Source organism: Lynx canadensis, chromosome C1 (genome assembly GCF_007474595.2).
Source record: "Lynx canadensis isolate LIC74 chromosome C1, mLynCan4.pri.v2, whole genome shotgun sequence".
In the NCBI taxonomy this organism is placed as follows: domain Eukaryota; kingdom Metazoa; phylum Chordata; class Mammalia; order Carnivora; family Felidae; genus Lynx; species Lynx canadensis.
In genome coordinates, this window is record NC_044310.1 from 108054141 (window position 1) to 108080438 (window position 26298).

Here is a 26298-nt window from a genome sequence, read left to right on the forward strand (position 1 = left end):
GCAGGCTCCAGACTCTGAGCTGTCAGTGCAGAGCCTGACACGGGGCTTGAACCCACAAACCATGAGATCATGACCTGAGCCAAAGTCGGACACTTAACCGGCTGAGCCACCCAGGCGCCCCTTTAAAAAAAAAAAAAAAAAGTTAACATTTATTTATTATTGAGGGACAGAGCATGAGCAGGGGAGGGGCAGAGAGAGGAGGAGACACAGAATCCGAAGCAGGCTCCAGACCCTGAGCTTTCCGCACAGAGCCCGACGCGGGACTCGAACTCACAAACCGTGAGATCATGACCTGAGCCGAGGTCAAACGCTCAACCGACTGAGCCACCCAGGCACCCCTAATTTTTTTTTTTAATGTTTGTTTATTTTTGAGAGAGAGAGAGGGAGAGAGAGACAGAGTGTGAGCAGGGGAGGGGCAGAGAGAGAGGGAGACACAGAATCTGAAGCAGGCTCCAGGCTCTGAGCTGTCAGCACAGAGCCCGACACGGGGCTTGAACTCATGAACTGTGAGATCATGACCTGAGCCAAAGTCAGATGCTGAACTGACTGAGCCACCCAGACGCCCCCTAAAAATGATTCATGTTAATCATAGTTGCTTTGATAATATGATATTGATGATTTTTATACTTAATGAATTACTTGAATTTTCTTTATAACCAGAAAAGATGCTTTATTTTTATTTTTACTTAAAAGATTCTGTTTATTTTGAGAGAGAGAGTGAGCAGGGGAGAGGCAGAGAGAGGGAGAGAGAGAGAATCCCAAGCAGACTCCACATTGTCATTACGGAGCCCAACGTGGGGCTCAATCTCATGAACTGTGAGATGGTGACCTGAGCCGAAATCAAGAGTCGGATGCTTAACTGAGCTACCCAGGAGCCCTACTTTTTTTTACTTTGAAAAAACAAAACTTAAGAAAAAAATCACATATCAAATACCTTAGGAGTATCTCCTAGTTAGATGTGTTAAGTGTTCAGTGCTACATATAGAAGTCTCTGTTGTGGGAGGGACTTCTGTTTTGTTTTGCTTTGTTAACTTTTAATAATTATAGATTTACAGGAAGTTCCAAAAATAATATGGAAAGATCTCATGTACTCCTCATTCAGCTCCTCAGTTGTTACATATTACATGAAATCAAAACCAGGAATTTGAAATTGGCAAAATGTTTATGTCTGGTTTCGTGTCATTTTATCATATGTGTAGATTTGTGTAACCAGCCCTTCAGTCAAGATATAAAACTGTTGATAAAATCTTCCCGCTACACCCTTACATAGTTATACCCTCATTCCCCTAACTCCCATCAACCACTGATTTGTTGATTTGTTCTCTGTCTGTATAATTTTGTTATTTCCACAATGTTATATAAATAGAATCATACAGCATGTGATCTTTTTTAAAAATTTTTTTTAATGTTTATTTAATTTTTGAGACAGAGAGAGATAGAGCATGAAGGGGGGGGTGGGGGGGTGGGGTGGGGTGGATGGGTCAGAGAGACAGAGAGACACAGAATCCCAAGATGGCTCCAGGCTCCGAGCTGTCAGCACAGAGCCTGACACGGGGCTTGAACCCACAGACCGTGAGATCATGACCTGAGCCGAAGTCGGATGCTTAACTGACTGAGCCGTCCAGGCACCCCTGATCTTTTTGAGTTTGATGTTTTTCACTTAGTACAGTTCCCTTGAGACCCAGCCAAATTCTTGCATGTATACCCCATTAAGTATTGATGGATGTTTACTTGGGGTTGTTTCAAAGTTTTGGCTATTACCACTAAATGTACTGTGAATTCTCCTCATGTACAGCTTTTTATATAGGCATAAAGTTTTATTTCTTTGGGGAAAATGCCCCAAAATGGAATTGCTGGGTCTATTATATGGTAAGTACATGGTTAATTTTTTAAAAAGCTAAGAAACTACTTTCCAGAATGACTCTACTGTTTCACTTATGTGAATAATCCAGTTTCTCTGCATCTTTCCCAGCATTAGATGCTGTCACCATTTTTTAATTTTAGCTGTTCTTACAGGTATGTAGTGATATTTCATTCTAATCTTAATTTGCATTTCCCTAATAGCTAGCGATGTTGGACATCTTTTTATGTGCTTTTTTTTTGCCATTGTATATCCTGTTCAGTAAAATGTCACTTCATGTCTTTTGCTTGTTTTCTAATTGTATTATTATTTCTTTTAACATTGAGTTTTGAGAGTTCTTTGAGTTTGAGATAGGAACACTTTGTCAGATATGTGGTCTGGAGCATTGTGTTATTATCCTCTTAACAGTGCCTTTCATGGAGTTTTAGTTTTCATGCAGTCTAGTTGATCAGTTTTTATGGTTTGTGCTTTTGTTGTCGTTTCATACTTCCCCCAAGACCAGGTTTCCTAAGGTTTTCTCCTGTGCTATTTTTTGGAAGTTTCATAGTGCCAGGATTTACATGTAAGGCGTTAGGGTTGGGGTTCATTTTTTTTTAATATGAATGTCCACTTATTCCACTACAATTTGATGAAAAGTCCTTTCTGGAATTGCTTTTGCATCTCTGTGAAAATTCACTTGGCTGTATTTGTGTGTGTCTATTTCTGGGTTCTCTGATTGTTCTATTGATCTATGTGTTTTTCTTCCTCTTGCACCACACTGACTTGATTACTGTAGCTATATAAGTCTTAAAATTGGGTAGACTGATCCCCCACTATATCCTTTTCAGAATTCCCTCAACTATTCTGGTTCCATTTCCTTTCCATATGATGTGTCTAAGTCTACAACAAAATCTTCTTGATAGATTTTGAAAGAAATTGTTTTAAACCTATGTATCAGGTTTTTGGGGGGAGAATTGACATATTATGTTGAATTTTTCAGTCAGTGAACATGGACTGTCTCTATTTAGATCCTCTGATTTTTTTCATCAGCATTTTGTAGTTTCAGTATAAAAATCTTGGGCATGTTTTGTTAGATTTACACTTACGTATTTTTTTTTGATCGTTGTCTATGGTATTATGTTTTAAATTTTAATTTCCCCAAGTTCATTGATTTTTGTTTATTGATCTTATAGCTTGTGAACTTACTAAGCTCACCTATTGGTTCTAGAAGTAGTTTTTTGTACATTCTCTGGGATATTCTACAATAGACGCAATCATGTCATCTGTAAATAGGGAGAGTTTTCTTTCCAGTCTGTGTGCCTTCTATTTCCTTGCCCTGGCTAGAACTTCTAATGTTATGTTGAATAGCAGTGGTAAGAGCAGTCATCCTTGTCTTGTTCCTGATTTTAAGGGGAATGCATTCGGTTTTTCTACATTACATGTGATGTGAGCTGTAGTTTTTGAAGATGTTCAATAAGAAGTTGAGAAAGTTCCTTTTCTAGTTTTCTGAGTTTTATCATGAATAGGTGTTGAATTTTGTCAAATATCTTTTCTGCATCAATTGGCATGGTCATGTGATTTTTTTTTTTAAACCTCTGCCAATATGATGGATTATACTGATTGATTTTCAAATGTTGAACCAGAGTTGCATCCCTGTAATAAACCTCTCTTAGTTGGGTGTATAATTCTTTTCTTTTATTGCTGAATTCTGTTTGTTAATATTCTTACAGATTTTTGCATCTGTATTCATGAAGGATATTGGTCTGTAGTTTTTTTGTACTCTTATTTGGTATTAGGTCATACTGGCTTTACAGAATGAATTTTGGGAAGTGTTCCCTGCTCTTCTATTTTCTAGAAGAGATTATATAGAATTTGTGTTAATTCTTTTTTAATTTATTTTTAAAAAATTTTTTAAATGTTTGTTTATTTTTGAGAGAGACAGAGACAGAGTGCCAGCAGGGGAGGGGCAGAGAGAGAGGGAGACACACAATCTGAAGCAGGCTCCAGGCTCTGAGCTGTTAACACAGAGCCTGATGCGGGGCTCAAACTCACCAACCCTGTGATCGTGACCTGAGTTGAAGTTGGATGCTTAACTGACTGAGCTATCCAGGCGTCCCATGTTAATTCTTTTTTTAAATATTTGGTAGAAATCTCCAGTGAAACAGTCTGGGCCTGAAGATTTTGAGGGTGGGGTATTTTTAATTACAAATTTTATTTTTTTTCAATGTTTATTTTTGAGAGCGTGCAAGTGGGGGAGGTTCAGAGGGAGAGGGAGACACAGAATTGAGCTGCCAGCACAGAGCCCCATGTGGGGCTCGAACTTATGGACCCTGAGATCATGACCTGAGCCGAAGTTGAATGTTCGACTGAGAGCCACACAGCCGCCTCCAAATTCTGTTTTCTTGAGAGTTATAGTACTGTTCATTTTCTATTTCATATGAGTGGATTGTAGTAATTTGTACTTTTTGAGTAATTGGTCCTTTTCATATAAGTTGTTTAATTTACGTGTGCACCCCTGTCATTGGTCCACAGACGTTTACATTTTCTTGGTGGGTTAACTGTATTATCATAATGTAATGTCCCTTTCTGTTTCTGGCAATTTTCTTTAGTCTGATGTTTGCTCTATCTGATATTAATATAGTCACTTCTTCTTGCTTTTCACTGTGTGGTATCTCTTCCCATCTTTTTTTTTTTTTTTTCAACCTACATATTTCATTTGAAGTGAGTTTCTCATAGATAACATGTATGTGAGTTTTCCCTATCTGACATCTGACAAATATCTATTTTGTAATTAGTATATTTAGACCATTTACATTTAATGTAATTTTTGATGTATTAGGTTTAAGTATGCCATTTTGTTTTTTGTTTCCCTTTGGTTCTGTGTTTTTTAAATTTCTCTGTGTTCTTTTACTTAAGCTTTTTGTGAATTATTTGAACATGTTTTAAAATTGCCTTTTGAGGGGCTCCTGGGTGGCTCAGTTGGTTAAGCATCTGACTACGGCTCAGGTCATGCTCTCATGCTCGTGAGTTCAAGCTCCTCGTCGGGCTCTGTGCTGACAGCTGAGAGCCTGGAGCCTGCTTCAGATTCTGTCTCCCTCTCTTTGCCCCTGTTCGTGCTCTGTCTCTCTGTCTCTCTCAAATATAAATAAACATCAAAAAAAATTAAGTTGCATTTTGATTTATCTGTAATGTTTCTTGAGTGTGTCTCTTTGTATTGCTTTTTTAGTGGTTGCTCTACATTATTCATATTTACGTATTTTTCAAAGTCAAGTGTTCACGTTTCTTTTATATATGAGAACCACATCAGATGGTGTTAGAAATTTTGCTTCAGCTGTCAGACTTGTTAGAAAAGTCAAGCTGTGAAGGAAAGTTTATTTACATGTATTTCTACTCTGTACCTATTTTTTTTTTTTTTTTTACCTCCTGATGTTTTAGGGTCCTTTCTTTTATTGTTTACATTTTGTTCAGTGAAATTCTTTTTTTGCCATTCTCTTAGGATAGTAGCTCTGTTGGCAACAGATTCTCAGTTCTTCATCTGAGAATGTCTGGATTTTTTTCTTTATTTCTGAGGGATATTTTCACTAGTGTAGAATTCTGAGTTGACATTTCTTCCAGCATTTGTCAAGTGTGTGCTATTTCCTTTGGTCTACATGGTTTCTGAGGAGAAATCTGCTATCATTTACATTTCCCCCCATGTAGGTAATGCATTGTTTGTTTCTTGCTATTTTCATTGTCCTTAGTTTTCAGAAGTTTGACTATAGTATGTTGGTATGGATTTTGGGGGCGTTATCCTATTTGGCATTGTCTTTTTGTTTCTTGCTAAATTTGGGAAAATTTAGGCTATTATTTCTGGAATGTTTTTTTCAGCCCCACCCCTTTTCCTTTTGAAACTAATGATATGGATGTTAGATGTCCCACATGTCTCAGATTCTGTTCATTTTCTTTTTATTAAAAAAAAAAATTTTAATGTTTATTTATTTTAGAGACAGAGCATAAGCAGGGGAGGGGCAGAGAGGGCTGGAGACAGAATCTGAAGCAGGCTGCAGGCCCTGAGCTGTCAACACAGAGCCTGACGCGGGGCTCGAACCCATGGACCATGAAATCATGACCTGAGCTGAAGTTGGACACTTAACTGAGCCACCCACGCGCACCTTCTTTTCTTCAATATATTTTCCTCTCTATTCCACTTTATAGTACGTTTACTGATTTCTTTTTCTCTGACATTTCTATTCTGTTTTTGGACAACTGAGAATCCTAAACATCAGGAGGTAAAAAAAAAAAAAAAAAAGTATGGTCAGAGCAGAAACTCTGGTAAATGAGCATTGGCCTCAACTTAAAGTCGCCAGCTGCATTAACCCCTAACAAGGGAGTCCACTTGTCCTTTGAAGCCAGGCATTGACTTCTCATCTGTAGCTATGAAAATCCTTGATAATATCTTCTTCCAATAGAAGGCTATTTCATCTGCACTGAAAATCTCTTGTTAGGTGTAGCCACCTTCATAAATGATCTTAGCTGCCATCTTCTGGGTAACTTGTTGCAGCTTCTACATCAGCTCTTGCTGCTTTACCTTGCCCTTTTATGTTATAAAGCTGGTTTCTTTTCTTAAACCTCATGAACCAACCTCTCTTAGCTTCATACTTTCTTCTGCAGCTTCTTTCCCTCTCTCAGCATTCACAGAATTGAAGAGAGTCAGGGCCTTCTTCTGGATTAGGGTTTGGCTGATCTTCTACCCAGACCACTCATACGTTCTCTGTATCAACTATAAGACTGTTCTGTTTTCTCACCATTTGTATATTCACTGGAGTAGTGCTTTTAATTTCCTTCAAGAACTTTTCCTTTGCACTCACAACCTGGCTGTTTGGTGCAAGAGGCCCAGCTTTTGGCCTGTCTCAATGTTCAACATGCCTTCCTCACTGAGCTGAATCCTTTCCAGCTTTTGATTTAAAGCGAGAGATTTGCGACTCTTCCTCTCACCTGAGCACTTAGAGACTGTTGTAGGGTTCTTCTCAATTAGCCTCATTTTAATGTTGTTGTGTTTTAGGGAATAGGAGACCTGAGAGGGAGAGAGATAGGAACTAGTGGTTGGTGGAGCGAGCAGAACACACGATTTATCTATTAAGTTTGCCCATTTATATGGTGTGGTTTGTGACACCCCAAAACAATTACAATAGTAATATCAAAGATCACTGATCACAGATTGCTGTAACAAATATAATAATGAACGGGGCTCTTGGGTGGCTTAGTCATTTGAGTGTCTGACTCTTGATTTCGGTTCAGGTCATAATCCCAGGGTCATGGGATTGAGCCTTGTGGTGGGCTCTGCTGAGTGTGGAGCCTGCTTAAGATTGTCTCCCCCCTCTCCCCCTCTCCCCCTTTCCTCCTCTCTTCCTCTCCTCCTCTCCTCCTCTCCCCCTCTCCCCCTCTCTCCCTCTCTCTCTCTCTCCTCTTTTCCCCCTCTCCCCATCTCTCCCTCTCTCCTCTTTTCCCCCTCTCCCCCTCTCCCCCTCCCTCTCTCCTCTTTTCCCCCTCCCCCCCTCTCCCCCTCCCTCTCTCCTCTTTTCCCCCTCCCCCTCTCCCCCTCTCCTCCCTCCCCCTGTCCCCCTCCCCCTCTCCCCCTCTCCTACCTTCCCCTGTCCCTCCCCCCTCCCCCTCCCCCTCCCCCTCTCCCCCTCCCCCCTCCCCCTTTCCCCCTCTCCCCCTCTCCCCCTCTCTCCCCCTCTCCCTCTCTCCCCCCTCCCTCTCCCACCCACTCCCTCCCACTGCCCTGCTCCCCTGCTTGTGTGCTCGCTTGCTTGCTCTCTCAAAAAAAGAAAGATATTAATAATGAAAAAGTTTGAAATATTGTGAGAATTAGCAAAATGTGACACAGACATGAAGTGAACAAATGCTGTTGGAAAAATTGTGCCAATAGACGTGGTCCGTGTAGGGTTGCCACAAACCTCCCATGTGTAAAAACACAGTATCTGCAAAGTGCAGTGAAGTGAAACACAATAAAATTTCATTATGATGTTGAATAAAAGTAGTAAGAGTGGGCAGGCACCGTATTGTCTTGTTTCTGATCTTAGAGGAAAGCTTTTAACTTTACACTGTTGTTTATGATGTCCTGTGGGCTTGTTGCATATGGCCTTTATTATGTGGAGGTACATTCCCTCTCCACCTGCTTTGTTGGTGATTTTTATTATGAGTGGATGCTGAACTTCAAAATTGTATTTCTGATGGGCCTATTTCTTTTCAGCAGGCATATGGCTATGGTCCATACAGTGGTGCGTACCCTCCAGGAACTCAAGTTGTCTATGCTGCAAGTGGACAGGCTTATGCTGTACCCTACCAGTACCCGTATGCAGGTACCCCACGCCCACCTTCCATTCCTTATTTCTCTTCATTTACTGGGTGGATCTGTGAGGCCTGAAGGAATTGTATTTCTTAGTTTAAGGATAAGTGAGCAGTGCTTCTGGTTATAGACCACAAATGATTCTACTATGCTTTAAAAAAAAAAAAAAGTTATGTATTTTTACATTGTCTTATAAAGTTGGAGTAGGCTTGTGTTGTTTTTTTTTTTTTATTTAAAAAAAATTTTTTACATTTATTTATTTTTGGGGAGGGGCAGAGAGAGAAGGAGACACAGAATCCCAAGCAGGCTCCAGGCTCCAAGCTGTCAGCACAGAGCCTGACACAGGGCTCGAACTCACAAATCACAAGATCATGACCTGAGCCGAAGTCGGACAGTTAACCGACTGAGCCACCCAGGTGCCCCAGAGTAGGCTTGTTAAAACTTCACTGTTGTATCCAGATTTATTCCCAAGGAGAGAATTTGTACCTACTGGTATTCACTTATATCCCATTTTAAACGATAACTTTCTCCTGTTTTTTCTCTTCTGGTAACATCCTTCAAATATTATCACTACTGAGGCGATACTCCATTTTGCAAGTGAAATAAAGGCCTGGAAGGTTCTTACATTTATTCCAGGCTTTTGATGCACTTCCATTTTTTACCTTACCTGAGGAAAATTGTAGTTGTGAGTAACTGGCCTGTGTAGGTAGCATCAAGTCCTGGGTGCAGTTTGGGCAGTGGGAGGTCTAAGGTGGAGGTGCAGGAGAGTGCTGGCTGTGAGGCCAGAGCCTACAGTCAGGATGAGGGGGCCCAAGAGCCCCCATCATGTGGTTGATGGACTGAAGAACAAGGCCACACCCAGAAGCCCAGAGAAGGGAAGTCAGGCAGAGGTGGTTGCAGTGGGCATGGCATATCGGATCAATGTATAAGTGAATGAAGCTGGCAAATAGCTTACAAGAGTCCTAAGCCCATAGAGCGGTTGGGAATCTGAATCTGAGGGCGCTGTGAACAAACCTAGTGCAGTGTCTTACCACGGCAGTGGAAGAAGAATCTGTTGCCAGAGAGGTAAGTGGTCACTGATGTTAATCTCACAGAGAGGCCCAGGGCTGCCGCCCCCTGACTCAAAGTATCCTGCTAATTAGTGGTGGTTACTTTGGTGTCTCATAGGTGAGCATTCAATATGAGAGGTTCTCTGTTTATCTGTTCCTGCAATCTGATGTAGTTCACTCAACTAGCATGGACTGTGACTTTTTGACTTTTTTTCATATCAAATTGAAAACTAATAAAATGATGATGCTAAAAAATGAAGTATTTGTTGGCCCTGTGATCTTAGCACAACTATTTTTGTTTGAATTAGTTTCCCCATACAAAATAAATTTTTGTCATTGAAATCTTATATCACCTTTTGCATTTCTTTTCTCATTTTAAAATTCTGTGTATTCTGAGTGCTACATAATTTCCATAAGTATTTTTAATGACTGCATATTATCATATTGGGTGATCTTCTAGTATTAACTGTTTACTTTTTCCTGTTTGCAGTCATAAATGTTGCTTTGAACATGTCTAATGATTTTCTTTTTCATTCCTGTTAAATCTTAGAATACATTTTTCATTTCTGTGTATTAAGTTAATGTGTTAAAGGGCATAGACATTTATTTTTCTTTTGATACCATTGAAATTTAGAAAGCTTCTCAAACATGCAGAAGTATGGACAATAGTGTAATGAACTGTCATTTGTCCATTACCACCTTCAGCTAGCATATCATGCCTAATTTTGTTTCACCTCCATCTCCTGTCATCTCTGGATTGTTTTGAGGGAAATCCACACTGTATCCTTTCATCTGACAGTATTACAGTAAATCTTAATACCATTTATTTAATTTTTTTTTTAAATGTTTATTCATTTTTGAGACACAGAGAGAGACAGAGCATGAGCAGGGGAAGGGCAGAGAGAGGGAGTCACAGAATCTGAAGCTGTCTCCAGGCTCTGAGCTGTCAGCACAGAGCTCGACGCGGGGCTCGAACTCATGAACTGCGAGATCATGACCTGAGCTGAAGTCAGACGCTTAACTGACTGAGCCACCCAGGCGCCCCAAATCTTGATACCATTTGCCCAGTTGATTCTCAGAACAGTTTGCCAGTTTCTTTCTTTTTTTTTTGAAGAAAATCTATTGTTATTATTTTTAATTATGGTAAAAAAAAAACAAGTACCATAAAATTTACTTTTTTAAAAACCATTTTAATTGTACAGTTCAGTAGTGTTAAGTACATTCACATTGTTGTGCATCAGATTTCCAGAATTTTTCATCTTCCCATATTGAAACTGTACTCGTTAAACAACAACTTCGCTTTTCCTTCCTCCCAGCCCCTGATAACCACTATTATACTTTATTTTTCTGTGAATTTGGATACTTTAGACATCTCATATAAGTGGAATCCTATAGTATGTGTATTTTTGTGACTGGTTTATTTCACTTAGCATTATGGTTTTTTTTCTTTCTTCTTTCTTTTTTTTTTTCTTTAAAGGAACTTTTATTTTTTTCTACTACTTCAATGATAGAATTGGAGATGTAGCCTGGTGGGGAGGAATCAATGATAGACTGAGTTTGAAAAGGGAATAATTGGGGCGCCTGGGTGGCGCAGTCGGTTAAGCGTCCGACTTCAGCCAGGTCACGATCTCCCGGTCCGGGAGTTCGAGCCCCGCGTCAGGCTCTGGGCTGATGGCTCAGAGCCTGGAGCCTGTTTCCGATTCTGTGTCTCCCTCTCTCTCTGCCCCTCCCCCGTTCATGCTCTGTCTCTCTCTGTCCCAAAAATAAATAAACGTTGAAAAAAAAAAAAAATTAAAAAAAAAAAAAAAAAAAAGAAAAGGGAATAAGTTAAGACTGGTCCAACTGAGGCCAGAGACCATTTACATGAGAAGAAAGGCAAATGACTAATAACAAAAAATTCAACTTCACTAATAAAGAAATGCAAATTGAAATGAGATACCATTTCTGCTGATCACATTGGCAAAAATGAAGATATTCTTCGGTGTTGGTAAAATTTGCCAGTTTCTACCACTTCTAGGAAGTTCCTGAAGCACTGGTTTCTCAGTTGTCCTGAAAGATTGCCTATTGTTATTAGCTCTAAAAGTTTTGATACCCTCCTTGGGTCTAAAGTGGATCCTTAGGTTGCTTTAGTTTACATTTTTCTGCTGACTGGCAGAGATGAACATGGTGTAATTGTTTACAAACTTGATCTCTTTGCCTGTTTGTCTTGCAGTTGGTGGGTTTTAAGCCCTAGCCTACCATGCCATGAGAGCGAACTTCTTTCTTACTCAGCCCCCAGACCTCTGACTGGGGTAATCTCAGCTGTTTCTTACTGTATAGAAGAGCAGATGTTTTGCAGAAGTGCTAGTAAAGGGAATTTCTGTAAATTGGATTCTTTACTTGCTCTTGCCTTTCTTCATAGAAAAAGAGAGCCCTCTCATGAGCACCCTCAAGATACTTGCTGCAGAGGGCAGAGTCAAGAAGTAGGTGGGCATTCAGCATTAGCATTGTGACCCATCTAGCAGGTATACTTGCTGTGGAGAGGGTGAGTTGAGTTTGTGGTCATCCCCCAGTAGCCTTGTCCTGATGACCAGATTGGAGCTTCTCAGTCCCTTTCTGGATACCCCAGTGCTTGGCCAGCTTCATGACATTATGTGGTCTTTAGACACCATAGTCATGCATATAGCAGGTTAAAGGCCTTCTCTCTTTTTTTTTAAAAAAAATTTTTTTTAACGTTTATTTATTTTTGAGAGAGAAAGAGAGAGCACAAGCAGGGGAGGGGCAGAGAGAGAGGGAGACACAGAATCCGAAGCAGGCTACAGGTTCTGAGCTGTTGGCACAGAGCCGGACGCGGGGCTCGAACCCACGAACTGTGAGATCATGACATGAGTTGAAGTCGGACGCTTAACTGACTGAGCCACCTAGGTGCCCCAAGGCCTTCTATTTAATATGATTGGAGCCAGTGGTCAGTCAGCCAATTAAAAAAGTACAAAGGGTGCTGTGTACACACTATGAGTGTTCTGTTTTAATTTACCTGTGTTAGTGGACAGTGTTCAGCTGTCTTTTGACATGGGCTCTAGGATTTTGCTTTGCATTGGCTCCTTTGGTTGGAGTTTTCTTGTCTTGTAAACACTGTGCTCATGACCTATCACCGCATCGCGGTTTCCCTTGGTAAGTACAAACAAGTCTAGGTTTTAAGATTCTTTTTTTAGTTTTTTAGTTTACTCATTTCCTTGCTCTGATAGTAATTTGTGAGTTACCTGCCTTTATTCAGTCCACCCTAAAGTATCGAACTTAGTTATCCTGGAAGCAATAGCTGCCTATTTCACATTCACATTTTGGCCATTTATGTAAAGCTTAGTTAAGTTAGGTAATTACAGTACGTACAACTTAGAAATGTCCCCAGCTGACTTGGGTAAGGATTTCTCTTCCTGGTAGGAGCAGAGGCAAGCAGGAGCTGCAGGAGAGGTCTCTCCTGGTCATGTAGTGCAGGAGGCCCTTGATGTGATCTACTGAGGGAATGTAGATTTAGATTGTCCAAGGGATCTTCTAATTAAGTCAGCTTGCAAGTTCCTACTATCCTACATTTCATAGTTCCATTTGCCTAATTGAAAACTTTTAAATTTCAAGGCAGTGAAAGTAAATACTACTAGTTCACCAATTTTGAAAGGTAAACATTGCATAAAACATTGTTTGCTTCCAGTGCTGTTACCTGTACTTGATCAGCCCTTTGTTTATAATGGTGTCATTCTACTGTGCAGCTTTGGTGTTTTTTCTTTTCTCTTCTATTCTCCTCCATCATATTTGAGGTATTAGTGGTTTATGAGTGCACACTTGTAGCCTGAGTGCCTGGGTTTGCATGCCCTTATTGCCATTAACCCCTGTGTGCCTCACTTTTGCCCATCTGTAAAATGGGTATAATAATAAACTCAACTCATAGGGTTGTTAGTATTAAGTGAGTCAGTACATGTAAATGCTTGTAGTACTGTAATTGCTTAGAGTACTAAGGACTTCTAAATGTTAGCCTTTATTTTGCTGTTGGTTTTCATCTACATATACACATTACTGTTGTATTAGTTTCTTGCTCCCGTAGGGTTGAACTGTTAAGGGAACAGCAGGTCAGGGAGGGAAGTTAACATTATTTATATTTGAGTAATTTTAAAGCTAATTAGCATGTTAGATAGTATAGCTGTGAAGTATAGAACAGAACAAATAGTACATTTCCAGTTGTAAAGTTTAGTCATGCAAATTAAATATTAAAGTTGTTTAAAGTTTGCTTTTTAGAAGTTTTCCCCTTAACGTAAGTATTTTCCCCCATAAAGACCTATGATTAAAAATGAGCAAGTTTTATTAGCAGATTTAAGGTTTAATTTAAAAATGGTTTACATGAATATCAAGAAGCTAATTAGCTTTTAAATGGATTTTTCATTTTCAGCTTTAGGTGCAGATTCTTGCCTCTCACGATGCAGGCTCTGTGTATCTCCCATGCTCTCCTGTATCTACCTGTCATCCTAATAAGTGTGACTGGAGGGGAGAAGTGGACATTGGAGACCAGAGCTTACAGCTGCATTAGGATCCTGCTGTTTGCAGTGTTTGGGGGAGGGCAGAAGTAGACATTGGGGACTGGAGCTTACAGCTGCACTAGGACCCTGGCTGTTTGCAGCGTTTGGGGGAAGGCAGAAGTGGACAATGGGGACTGGAGCTTACAGCTGCACTAGGACCCTGCTGTTTGCAGTGCTTGGGGGAGGGCAGAAGTGGACACTGGAGACAGGAGCTTACAACTGCAGTAGGATCCTGCTGTTTGCAGTGTTTGGGGGAGAAGTGGACATTGGGGACTAGAGCTTACAGCTGCACTAGGACCCTGCTATTTGCAGCGTTTGGGGGTTTGGACCTTGGAAAGTTGAGCACCTTGGTTTCCTCTTACTGCAGTCTTAGAAACAGTCACCATGGCCTGTTCTGGGGGAGAGCCGGGGAGCACCCACTCAGCAACTCCACACACCTGTTGAGAGGAAGACAGCACTGTTGGAGAGGGATGCACATGCAGGGAGATGTGACCTCTGCCACTTCAGGGCACACTGTCTTTATGAGGGAATGTTGGACTTCACAAACTGCTCCTAACAGCATCTGCTTTTTCACTTCTTTTTTAGGACTTTATGGACAACAGCCTGCCAACCAGATCATCATTCGGGAGCGGTATCGAGACAGCGACAGTGATCTGGCACTGGGCATGCTGGCTGGAGCAGCCACCGGCATGGCCTTAGGGTCTCTGTTCTGGGTCTTCTAGAGTCCTTCAGATCTGGATGTGCATAGCTTCTGATACCCTGTGTGCAATAATATAATTTGCAGGGCATTTCTGTTGGTGATAAATGTTTTTAATAATAGTTTAATTGTTCTTTTGAAAGTGATGACATCATAGTTCTAACTAATCCATACATGTACTATAGAGAAGGTTTCTGATTTGTGTTTAGCTAAAACATGGAATCTCTGGGGCACTGGCTCATTCCAGGAGTTTCATTCTAGAACTCTTGGAATACCTTATTTTGGACATACCTATTTAGAATGGCATTTTCTTTTCAGAGTTAGGTATAGTGCTTAAGGGATAATTTAGTGTTCTGTTTATATATGGTGATGTATGAGTGAGCAATGTGGCAAGGAGAACTGCATCTTCTTTCTGTTTAACATTGAACTTTGAAGCCTTGGATCAGAGCTGGCTGCATGTAACTTCAGGAGTTGTGGACTGGTAAGCAACCAGGAACTTCCCTGAGGCAGTGGGGTGGTATCCCCAGGACCTCTGGGGCCAGCAAGGCTGACTGCTCAGGATGATGGGGTAGGGTCACCCCCCTCCCCACCTTCCTCCCCACCTCCTCTTAAAATGATGCTTCTTCATTTTATTCTTTGTTTTTTTTGGCATTATCCTTGGAAAATATCCCATATTAGGAATTGGCTTGAGCCTCAAAGTTTTATCCTTTAAAACTTGAAGAAGCCAAAACAGTTTGAAGTATGTGGAGGTAGATGTGCTTTATTCAGAGAAGACCGTATGTTTTTAGTGTCTGCTTTGGATATTTTTATTGCCACATCAGCCTACTTATAGCTTATTTTGCTACTTGTTGAGAAAGTGGTATTAAGAGTGGTGAGGAAATGGAATGAGAGCCATACTTACAGTGTGACTGTGTCAGGCCTCTGGGGATCACACTGTGCAGAGGGTGCTCTTTTCCTCTCTTCTGTCCTTCTGAAGAGCAGGTGTCCTGCTTTGTGCAGGACTGGGGCACTGTGATTGTCCCCCAAGCACTGGGGTTCATGGAGCCCTGGTGATGTATAGTGGGGGCTCTTGGGACCATGGCTGTTGGGGAGACTCAGGTTACAGATGGGAAATGATTGCCTAAGGACATGAATGACCTTCTGTCAAGGTATTACTCAGTTTGACCAGGACATGGGCTTTGTTTTTATTCCTGACACAGAAGCTTAAACCATGTAATTTTGAGCCCCAGCTGTGTGTGAAGCTCTGGAAAACCCATAATCCTGCACTTCTGTTATTTCTTTATATGAATTTGTAAAGCCCAAAATTAGTCCAGTCTTCTGTCCCGCAAGCTTTAAAAAATGTACTTCCACCAAGGCAGTTTAGCACAGTAACAGTCCCTACGCTGGCACTCCAAAATACACTCCCTAGTAGCACAAATTCTGTTTTTATTTTCTGTGGCCAGTTACATACATAACTTGTTTCATAGGTCAACTGACTCCATCTCTGAGCAGACTTAAATAGATCTCCATATGAAGCCATCTGCCAAACGACCTTGATGTCAGGTCTGTTTTCCTGGGCAGTTCTGCTGAACTTACACTGTAGAGTCTGTTTCTAGTTGAAAGGAGGTGCACTTGACTGTCACCCCTTTGGATATTTGAGACAGTGGAAAATTGCCAACTGTGATTTGTGACAAGGTTGGTTTTGATGATTAAAAATGTTGCTCTTATGATTTTACATCCTTTGTAGTAAGAATGGCTTTGTTTAGATGATAGTCATTATTAAGAGCTGTATGCTTTACTAATAAAATATTAAACAGTTTTTAATGTGGTATTGGGGTATTGATTTTGAACTTGGAGTTCCTGGAACCACAGGGTACTGAGTTATGTTGCTGAAATGCCTGGGAAGCAGAGTCCCCCCTCTGATGGAAGGGGCAGGTGTAAACTGAAGCTTGGGCACATGTGTGTGCACTCTGTTGGCCAGCCCCATTGGGCAGCCACAGTTGAACCTGGAAATTCAGTGTTGCCAGTGACTTGATGCTGTTAGGAAATGCATAGTAGGTATAAAGATGGGCTGAGATACTTCATTTCCTTGGTCCAATTTCTGTAGATGCCAGCTTTGTGATTGCCTCAATTTAGGTAATCCTAAATCAAAAAAAGTTAGATGAGGTGGAAGGAACTTGTTCAGGTGTGAGTGAGCTTTTCTCACTTTCATGTGTGGAAGAAGTTGCCCACTGACATTGCACACATGCCAAGCTGATTGTTTTTTGGTTACTGGAGTGAACTTCAGAGTCTTAGTAAGGAGAAAAGAAAGACCAGTGGCTGTGTTTCAGATGATCATCCTGAAACAGGCCAGACCTGGACCCAAGACACTGGTCTCAACCATGGTTGAGACGAATGGCCTAAGTTTATTTTCTGCATCAGTTATGATCCTGTTTCATTTTTCTTTCTCCTTCCCAAGTTTATGTAGACACAGGCATGGAATGCAGTTCCATTTCTTCCCCCCCTAGAATTGATCTGTTTTCTGATTGCTTCCCTCTCATATTCTCTTGTGTCCACAGAACCTATTTTCCCTGTATATGCAAATTGTATGTTTATAAGTGAAAATGTTAATACATTAAATGGTTAACCTTAAAGCAGGTTGCATTGTGACTTGTTTTTTTAAATTAAATTTAGTTAAACTAAATAAAACCCAGCTTACCTATTTCTCCCACTATCCACCCCCACTTCTGGCAACCACCAATCCATTTTTTAAAAAAATTATAGTAACACACTGTCAGTTTTTTCTGCTACATCATGGGCAATAAGAATGGCAGTTACTGAGTGGGGCGCCCAGGTGGCTCAGTTGGTTAAGTGTCTGACTTTGGCTCAGGTCATGATCTCACGGTTCATGATTTGGAGCCCCGCATAGGGCTCTGTGCTGACAGCTTGGAGCCTGGAACCTACTTTGGATTCTGTGTCTCCCTTGCTCTCTGCCCCTCCCCCACACGTGCTCTGCCTTTCTGTCTCTCAGAAATAAATAAACATTAAAAAGAAATTAAAAAAAAAGAAGAATGGCACTTACTGAGAAATCCCTGAGTGCTGGGGAATGTATTATCACATCAGAAAAGAATGACTCATTAGATTCTTAAAGTAACTCTATAAGGCACTATTGTCCAGGTTACACTGGATGAAACAGGCTCAAAAGTTAAATATTTTTCTCAGGAGCACACAGGTAGTAAGTGAAATGCGTTTATATCTGATATGAAAGCATATTCTTTTTCCTTATGCCATGTCCTATAAAGGTGTAATTTCCACAGGAACATATGGATGGCATGTGTAGTAATACTTGTAAGATGACTATTAGAAAACTGATCATCTTGAACCAGATCCACTTGGCAGTGCAGATTCAGTAACTTCTTCCAACTACATGTCTTTGGTTGCATGACTGTATTCTTTTTTTCCCTTTCCCCATCCCCAAATTAAATCTCTAGATCCTGAATTACCACAGTTTCCTCTGGGCTAGTTTTTCTGTTTACCTCACCTATTGCAAACTTTCATTAAATGGTGATGTGTGGTTGCGTGTTACAGTTTAAGGTGAGTTTTATTTATACCAGAAACTTTGAGTCTCTTGGTTTCATTTCTTTAGAGAGCAATCCTCCAGTATTTTGCCAGGAGACACTTTCTGGGTGTGGAGAAGGGTAGACACTCCACACACAGACCACAGCCCTTTCCCTCTCCAGCTTGACTTTATCGTCATCTGTCATGCTGACCCCTGCTGCCTCCAGCTGCATAAAATTTTTTTTTTGAATAAGTTATACACAGCACCAGAATTTTTTTTAAAAACAAAGATTTAGTAATGGGTTATCCATCTGCCCATTTCCTACCCTCTCTTGAGAAGAGAGGTTCTCTCTTCTCATGAAGGTTTATCTTTCATGTTATCCTTCATGCATATATAGTCTAGTACAAAAAATATTCTTATTTTTCTCCCCTTTTTACACAGAGGTTGATATATACACCAGTGGTACCCAGACACTTCAGTCGCAGGATCCTTTTACACTATTAAATTTTTAAGGCCTCCAAAGAGCTTTTAAACATGAGTTATATTTATCAATATTTTCCATATTATGAAATAAAATTGAGACAATTAGAAACTTAAAACCTATAACATAGAATTTACAAAAATTATTTTCCAAACCAAAATCTGAGGCAAAGCATTTTCACATTTGAAGATATTTCTTTAGCATCTGGTTTAATAGAAACCAGCTGGATTCTCCTGTATGTTTCTGTGTTCGGTCTGATTTGATTTGTTAGTTGAGGCATAGAAGGAAATTTGGCTGCACATAGACATGTAGTTGGAAAGGGAGGACTGAGCAGACCCCCTGAAAGGGTCTTGGGTACCCTAAGGAGTCCTTGGATCATACCTTGAAAACTGCTGATGTATGTATGCTATTCTTTACCTCTTTTTTTTTTTTTTTCCCTGACTTAACATATCTGAGGTGTTTCCATGTAGTACTTAAAGAACTTCCTCATTCATTTGATTTATCCTATAATTCCATCCAGTACCCATTTGACTTTTGCTATTGCTAACAATGCTATAATGAAGGATATTGTTCAAAAGTTTCTCATCCCAGTGTGGGGCTCTTGAAGGGGTTGTGTTCCTGTTGGCTCTGTGGAACTCATGAATGATAAGCTTCTCTGGAGCATAAGACCTGGAAGTGGGAGTCTGTGTCACTGTATGCAGAGGCTGACTGCTGTGCTAAGCCACTTGAGATCTCAGGAGCTGAGTGCTGAACGCTTTACTGTTCAAGTCCTAGTCCTGTGGTTGATTTCCCCAGGCTATCATTTAGGGACCACACTGGTTGTCTTGGAGTCCTTCGTGGATGCTTTGGCATCCTGCTGGAACAGAAAGGTGGTGAAGATCTACCCATTCTTCAGCTTGGCAGTGGTGCTCAAACTTTAGACATTCCAGTGGTAAGAGCTAGTCACATGGCCCTGGCTACACAGTGTAGTCCGAGTTCAGGAGCAATCTGTCCTGATGACAGTTGCCAATGAACATCCAGTGAATGGCAGATAACAATGGCCAGCTATCCTTGACACTCAATGGAAATCAGTTTAATATATTTTTTTTTCAACGTTTTTTATTTATTTTTGGGACAGAGAGAGACAGAGCATGAATGGGGGAGGGGCAGAGAGAGAGGGAGACACAGAATCGGAAACAGGCTCCAGGCTCTGAGCCATCAGCCCAGAGCCTGACGCGGGGCTCGAACTCCCGGACCGGGAGATCGTGACCTGGCTGAAGTCGGACGCTTAACCGACTGCACCACCCAGGCGCCCCTGGAAATCAGTTTATATTAACCCTCAGTTGCATAGTATTTACTGATTGGTACAGTAGGTGGTTGCAAATTACATGTAAATTGTTGGTTCATACAACAAACATCATTGCTCACAGATTTTGTTCTTGTTCAATTATTTCTTTCCCTACTCCCCAGTTGACAGGCAGCTTGGGGCCTAGGGGAGGAGAGTCCCCCTTCGCAGCAAGGAATGTGGTCATTTCACTCACTTGTTCTTTAATACCTTAAACTCATTTATCACACCAAATAGTGGGCTTTGTGGCAGATTACATCATTGCCCCTGATTGTTCCTCCTCCCTTCGCTGAGAGAGTTTTACATTTTTGCTTGCTTCTGTGTGACTTACCTTGTCTCCTCAATCACTGGGAGGAACAGACCTCTCTGCCTCACCTGGGGTATGGTGTGTGGCATGAATTGGCTCAGGAACATGTGTGTTCTCGTCCAAACTGTAGAGCCCAGGTACTGATAACAAGTGCATATCCCTGGGGCTCAAGTCCGGAAAGGCCAGAGGGGTTCAGGGTAGACTGGAGTCTTCATTTTCACCAAACCCCAGGGTACTCCTTCCAGCCTCAATGCCCCAGTCCCAGGGTCCCCAAGCCCTGCCTCCCCAGAACACTTATGCCTTCCTCTCTTCTCTGCCAGGGGCACCTCCCTTCCATCCTTGCTGTGCCTAGGGAGATTTTCTGCCCCTTCCAGGTGAAAACAGCAAGGAGGAGAGTGACACAGTGGGAGGCAGGTGTTTGGTACACTTTGCATGGCTCTCTGGCTGTTCCTCTGCCTGGCCAGTGGTAAGTCAGGTCAGAGGCACCCCCTGCCCCCCCGGCCCTGAGCCCTAGTCATCCAGATGACATTCCTTAATTAAGCAGGGCCATTCCCCTAGTGGGCAGTGAGCCTTGGGCTCTCCTGAGCAGCCAACCAGGCAGGGCCCTACCTGGTTCTTCTGGTGATTTTCAGGAGGCCAGGTGAGCATGTCATGGGCACAGAGAATGTGTGCCAAGCACAGTGGGAGGCTGAGGCCTTGGATCCTTGCGGGAAGGTGTGGGTATGGTCCCCATACCCACAGGCTGTTCATCCCGGTTCCCAGGAGCTGCCTCTCATGCCACCATGGGGGTGGCAGGTACAAGGCAGATGTGAAGGAAGGACCGCGGGAAGGATTTTGGGGGCTTCCCCAAGTCTAATAATGACAGAACCAGCCCCCAGACACATAGCAGGAGCCCAGATGTTCCTTCTCTTCCCCTCCATTCCTTTCCTAAACGAGGAAAGGAGTGTGAGTGTGGTCTCACACCACCAGCAGCCCCCCTCCCCCAGAAATCTACTGGAAATGCAGACTCTACGGGCACCTGAGTGGCTCAGTCAGTTAAGCATCTGACTCTGGATTTTGACTCAGGTCATGATCTTACCGTTTGGGAGTTTGAGCCCCATGTCGGGCTCTGAGCTGCCAACACGGGGCCTGTTTGGGATTTGATCTCTCCCTCTCTCTGCCCCATCCTTACTCATGCTCTCTCTCAAAATAAATAAACTTTAAAAAAAAAAGAAAAGAAAAGAAAAAAAAGAAATGCAAACTCTGGCTCAGCCCAGACCTGAATCAGCAACTCAGCCCTCAAGTTGATTCCACTGCAAGTTCAAGTCTTGAGAACCATTGGCCTAAAATAGACTTCCTCCTCCCACCCTCTCCCACCCACTCTCTCCTCTCTTTCCGTCCTTCCCTCAATCTCTCCCACCCCACCCCTTCTCCGCCTTTCTCTGCCCCTTGTCCCACTTCTCTGCTGGGGAGCAGCTACACTTCCTCCTTGCAGCAGCTGGTTCTGAGAATCACCACTGGGTGTCAGAGCAGCCTTAGAAATGTCTCTGCTGTCAACCCCTCCCAGGCCTGCCCTGTCTCCCAGGGCTCCCACACTTAGCCCCAAAGAAGACATGCTTGGATCGTGGTGTGGGTCTGACTGCAGAAACAGAGCCCCTGTACCCACATTCCCGCTCCCTGCTCACTCCCCTGGACTGAGGAGTCCATGTTCCCATCTTCTGTCTCTAGTGTTTCGGGGCTGAGGAGGCCTTAGGTGCTGAATGTCAGTCACTCCAAGACTGTCCGGGTGGAGAGTGTTTCCCTGTCCTTTCCTAACTCCCCAGGGTGAGCCACATAGGCCCTGAGGAGGGGAATCTGGTAGTGTCTGTGTAATGGGGACAAGGACAGCCCCCAGCACCATGTAGGCTGTCAGGAAGGATGTGAGGTTCATGCCCAACTCTCACTCCTCCCAAGGTGCCTCTCTCATGCTGGCCCTCCCTCCACAAAGCTTCTGCAAACTCCAAGCTTTGAGTCCATCTGTGAGCCCTGGCCTGGGCCTCCCAGGCCCTGAGGACCCTCCATACAGGTCTAGTCTACACAGTTAGGCCCTGTCTGTCCTGCCACTGTAGGCCCTGTCTCAGGTCCTGTCCAGCCTTGTGGTTGCTGCTGCCTCCACATGAAAGGGCAGTGTGCCTCCTGAATGCCCCCCACCCCGCCCCGAGGCTATGCCCACAGTCCCTGCTATGTCCACAGACCCACTCAAGTCTTCCCCTCTATTTTAGGCCAGAGTACACCACCCATGCACTCAACACACACTGGGCTCTGCTCAGTGCTAGGCACTGGGGCATGAGACTAGAGAGACCAGGTTGTTGCCTTGTGGAGCAACCACCCCAACTTAGTGGGTGCTGCACAGTGCTGGGAGGGGCTGCATTGGAGGGCAGGGGTTATACTGGGTTTCCAGACTATGGTGGAGCCATGAGTGGCTTTAGCAGGGTGGCTCTGGGGACAGAGAACTTGGAGAAGCGCTGGGGGAGCTGGCAGCTGTGTGGTGGAGGCCAAACCTTGGAATAATTGGAGATTTGTTGTCAAGTGACCCTTGTAGGACTTGCTGAGGGTTGGCTGGAGGATGGAGGAGTGATCCCTGACCAGGATCCTGGGCCTCATCCTGGGGCCTCTGGGTAGGACGGGGGCAGAGACGTTGGGAGTGTGCTGTGTGAGGTGTGGGATTTCTCCTGAATGTCCTATGGGAGCATCCGGAGGGCAGGACAGAGGTCTAGGCAGAGGGATGGTCCTGTAAGGCCTGCAGCTGGTAATCTGGGGCACAGGGACTCTCAGGACAGACCTGCCAGGATGTGAGGGAGCCACAGGGCAGGTGGGCATGGGGGTTGGAGTGGAGAGGGGCTGGGCTGGAGAGGGTGCTGTACGCAAGAGAGCAGCAGGGGAGGGTCAGAGAGAGAAGGAGGGAGAAACCCAAGCAGGCTCCTTGTTGTCAGCTCAGAGCCCCATGCAGGGCTCGAACCCACAGACCGGTGAGATTATGACCTGAACTGAAATCCAGAGTTGGACGCTCAACTGACTGAGCCATCCAGGTGCCTGGTCTGCTACACCTCTTGATGTGTCCTCTTTGATGAGGGAGCATAAGGCAAGCTGACAGGCCACAAACAGCCCCCCACCCCCTGGTGGGATATGTGGGGATATTCCTCAGGCACTCTGGCTGCCCAAGAACAGAGGAAAGGGGAAAACAAAGGATTAACTGATAGAGATCTTAGTCCTGCAGGACCTAAGTCTCCATCATCCCTCCATAGTGAGGTGGTGAACAAAGGCAGAAGGAAAAGGCAGATAGAATTAAATTTCCTTATAAACTGCAGCCCATTGACAAATACTGGAGGTAGGCAGAGTAACTCCCTATGTCTTTTTGTTTTGTTTTGTTTTAATCTTTATTTATTTTTGAGAGACTGAGTGTGAAAAGGGGAGAAGCAGAGAGAGAGGGAGACACAGAATGTGAAGCAGGTTCCAGGCTCGAGCCGTCAAACCCAGGAACTGGGAGATCATGACGTGAACCAAAGTCGGAAGCTCAACCTACTGAGCCACCCATGCAGGAGTAACTCCCTATGTCTTAATGATAACGCTCTGCTAGAAGGAAAAACAACCCTAGCTTGACAATAGCCAGGCCTCCGGGATCCTGGGAGTCTTCTTTAGCATATGAAAATCTCATTGGAAACTTCCCCTGGACTTACCTCCCCCAACCCCAGTCTCCTCATGGTCCCAGTCTCCTCATGGTCCCAGCCTCCTCATGGTCCCGGGGCAACTCTTCCCACCCACAGGTCCTGTCCCTGTGCTTTAATAAAATCACATTTTTGCCCTGGAGACGTCTTCAAGAATTCTTTCTTGACTGTCGGCTCCAGACACCACAAACCCTGCTGTCACTCCCAAAAACCTCATCACTTTTGTCCTTTGGAGAGCAGTTCATCTACTCTTCAGATCTTCTGGAGAGGGAAATGATTTATCTGCAGCTATAGATTAGGTGTGTCCACAGGAGGAGGTGAGCCCAGGACCCACCTACCCTGCCATCTCGGATGCCATCTCTAGCTGCTTTCAAGATTCTTCTTGTCCTTAGTTTTCAGAAATTTAATTATGATGCACTCTTGGCATGAATTTATTTGGGTTTATTTTGCTAGGGATTTTCTCAGTTTCTTAAATCTGTGAGTTTGTGTCTTTTGCCAAATTTGGGAAGTTTTTGGCCATTATTGATTTGAATATTCTTTCAAACTCAATCTCTTTTCTCCTCTCCCTGAGACCATGATGATATGAATGTTAACTCTTTTGTTTTCCCCCAGAGGTCTCTGAGGCTATACTAGTTTATTTTCCTTCTTTATTCTTTATCTTGTAAATTCTGTTAGTCTGTCTTCAGGTTCCCTGATTCTATCTTCTGTCATCTTCACACTACTTTTGAGCCTAGCCATTGTTCCTTTTGTCCGTGATTGGCGTTTTCAATTCTATTGTTTCCATTTGTTTTTAAAATTACTTTTATTTATTTACTGAGATTTTTCAATTTTTTCACTTGTTTGTAATTTTTTATTGTTGAAGCATTTTTATGATTGTTGATTTTGTGCCAAGTCTTAATTTATAAAGGTGACTGAATGACGACATGAAGAAGTTGATGTCATTGCAAGAAATTTAATGTTACTCACAATTTCCCTAAGAGGCATGCCATGTAAGGCCACAGAGGTGGGGAAGTACCTGTGTTGTTCAGGAGGCAGGAAGTAACAAAAGGAAGGCATAGGCCATGGCATTTTGGGGGATTTCTGAAAGAAAGGCAGGGCAGGGCAGGGCAAACAGCTTAGGATTGGCTACTTTGAATAATTCCAGCAGTTTCTGGGGAAGAGAGGCTGTCCCTAGTTGTCTCGTACCTGACTCTCAGTTGACTTAGGGTAGGAGAAATATTGTCTTGGTGTGACAGTTCCATAAAGGTTGGGGTTATGGACTCTGGATTGGTTGGTTTGCATCTGAAGGGTAAGTTTGCTGGTGAGTTGCTTACTATTTTTAGGAATTAGGTAGCCCTGGGAGTGCAATCTCTTTCTGGCTAGCCAGGTCAAAACATCATTAAATATGAAAAACATGATTAATATATGGTTCAAAATCCTTGTTGGATAATTTCAACATCTGATTCATCTTGGTGTTGGTGTCAGGTGAGTGATTTTTCTCATTCAGGTTGTGATTTTCTTGACTCTTACTTTTTCTTATGTTGAGAGACTTTGGGTTCTATTAAATCTAGTTATGTCTATGCACAGATCTGGGCCCACTTTTTGTTGGCTGTGGTTTTAATGACAGTTGAATTTTCAGAACTTTGGAAGTGATATTTTGTTCTGATTTATCTGGTGTTGTTGGGGCTCCTGCTGGCACAAGGTGGTGCTTTGTCCGGGGGTGTAGGGGGTTTGTCCAGTTTGAGGGATTGGGAAGAGGAGCCTCAAGTTCCTGGGGACAGAGAAGGTTCTCTGGCTATGTGTTTTTCTGGTGGGATCCATCCGTGGGCAGGGTTGGAAAGCACCTCATGAGCTGTGCACTGTGTGTGTGGATGCCCCCCAGCTACCTTGATGTCTTTGGGTCAGAAAGTAGGATCTCCTGTCTGCAGCGGGAGGTGAAGAAGCTTTCAGGGCTGGGTACTAACTGTGGCAGAATACCTCTTGTTCCTGCCACCCATCTGCCTTCATGCCTCTTTGCAGGTGGGTGGGGTGAGGAGAGGAATCTCAGGCCCATGTATACAAAGAGGATTTGGGGTCCCTGCTTATAGTCGTGGTTCCCCCCAGCAGTCTCAGTGTCTCCCTGTCAAGGAGGGGAGTCTGGCTCAAGGGCACAAAGAAGCTTCTTTGCCTAGGTCCTTTGTTGTGGTAGAAGCCTTCTTGCCTGCACTTCCCTGTCCCTCATCCCGCCCCTGGGCCATCTGCAGGGGAGGGCAATCTCAGGCTCCCAGACATGAAGAGATTTCTTGTACTGGGCTACTTCTTGTAACCAGGCCATTCTTGCTGGTACCTCCAAGATACTATCTGGGCTGGGGTTGGAGAGTCTCAGGCCTGGTGAGGAAGGAGAATACCTCCTCAGCCACCTCCTCAGTTAGTGGGGCTCCTGACTGATCCCCTTGCTGGTGGTGCTGAGTTTGCTCAGTAGTGTTGGAGGGACTCCCGTTCCAACCAGAGGAAGCATGAGCCTACTTGTGCCACCTTGTCATACTAAGTTGGGGATGGGGGCCTGGGAA

General features: G+C 43.2%; 1 protein-coding gene across 2 annotated transcripts in view; it reads left to right on the top strand.

Moving 5' to 3' along the window:
* The window catches only part of PLEKHB2 (pleckstrin homology domain containing B2), a 43493-nt gene extending 26423 nt beyond the window's left edge, over positions 1–17070 (top strand). The window contains exons 7-8 of one of the 2 annotated variants that reach the window (XM_030323573.1): positions 8079–8184; positions 14347–17070. In XM_030323573.1, coding sequence (XP_030179433.1) covers positions 8079–8184; positions 14347–14483 — 243 coding nt within the window. In that variant the 3' untranslated portion in view covers positions 14484–17070. Of the gene's footprint in view, positions 1–8075; positions 8185–14346 lie in introns of both variants that reach the window. The other variant, XM_030323572.1, reaches the window with a different exon arrangement.
* The last annotated feature ends 9228 nt before the right edge of the window (positions 17071–26298 follow it).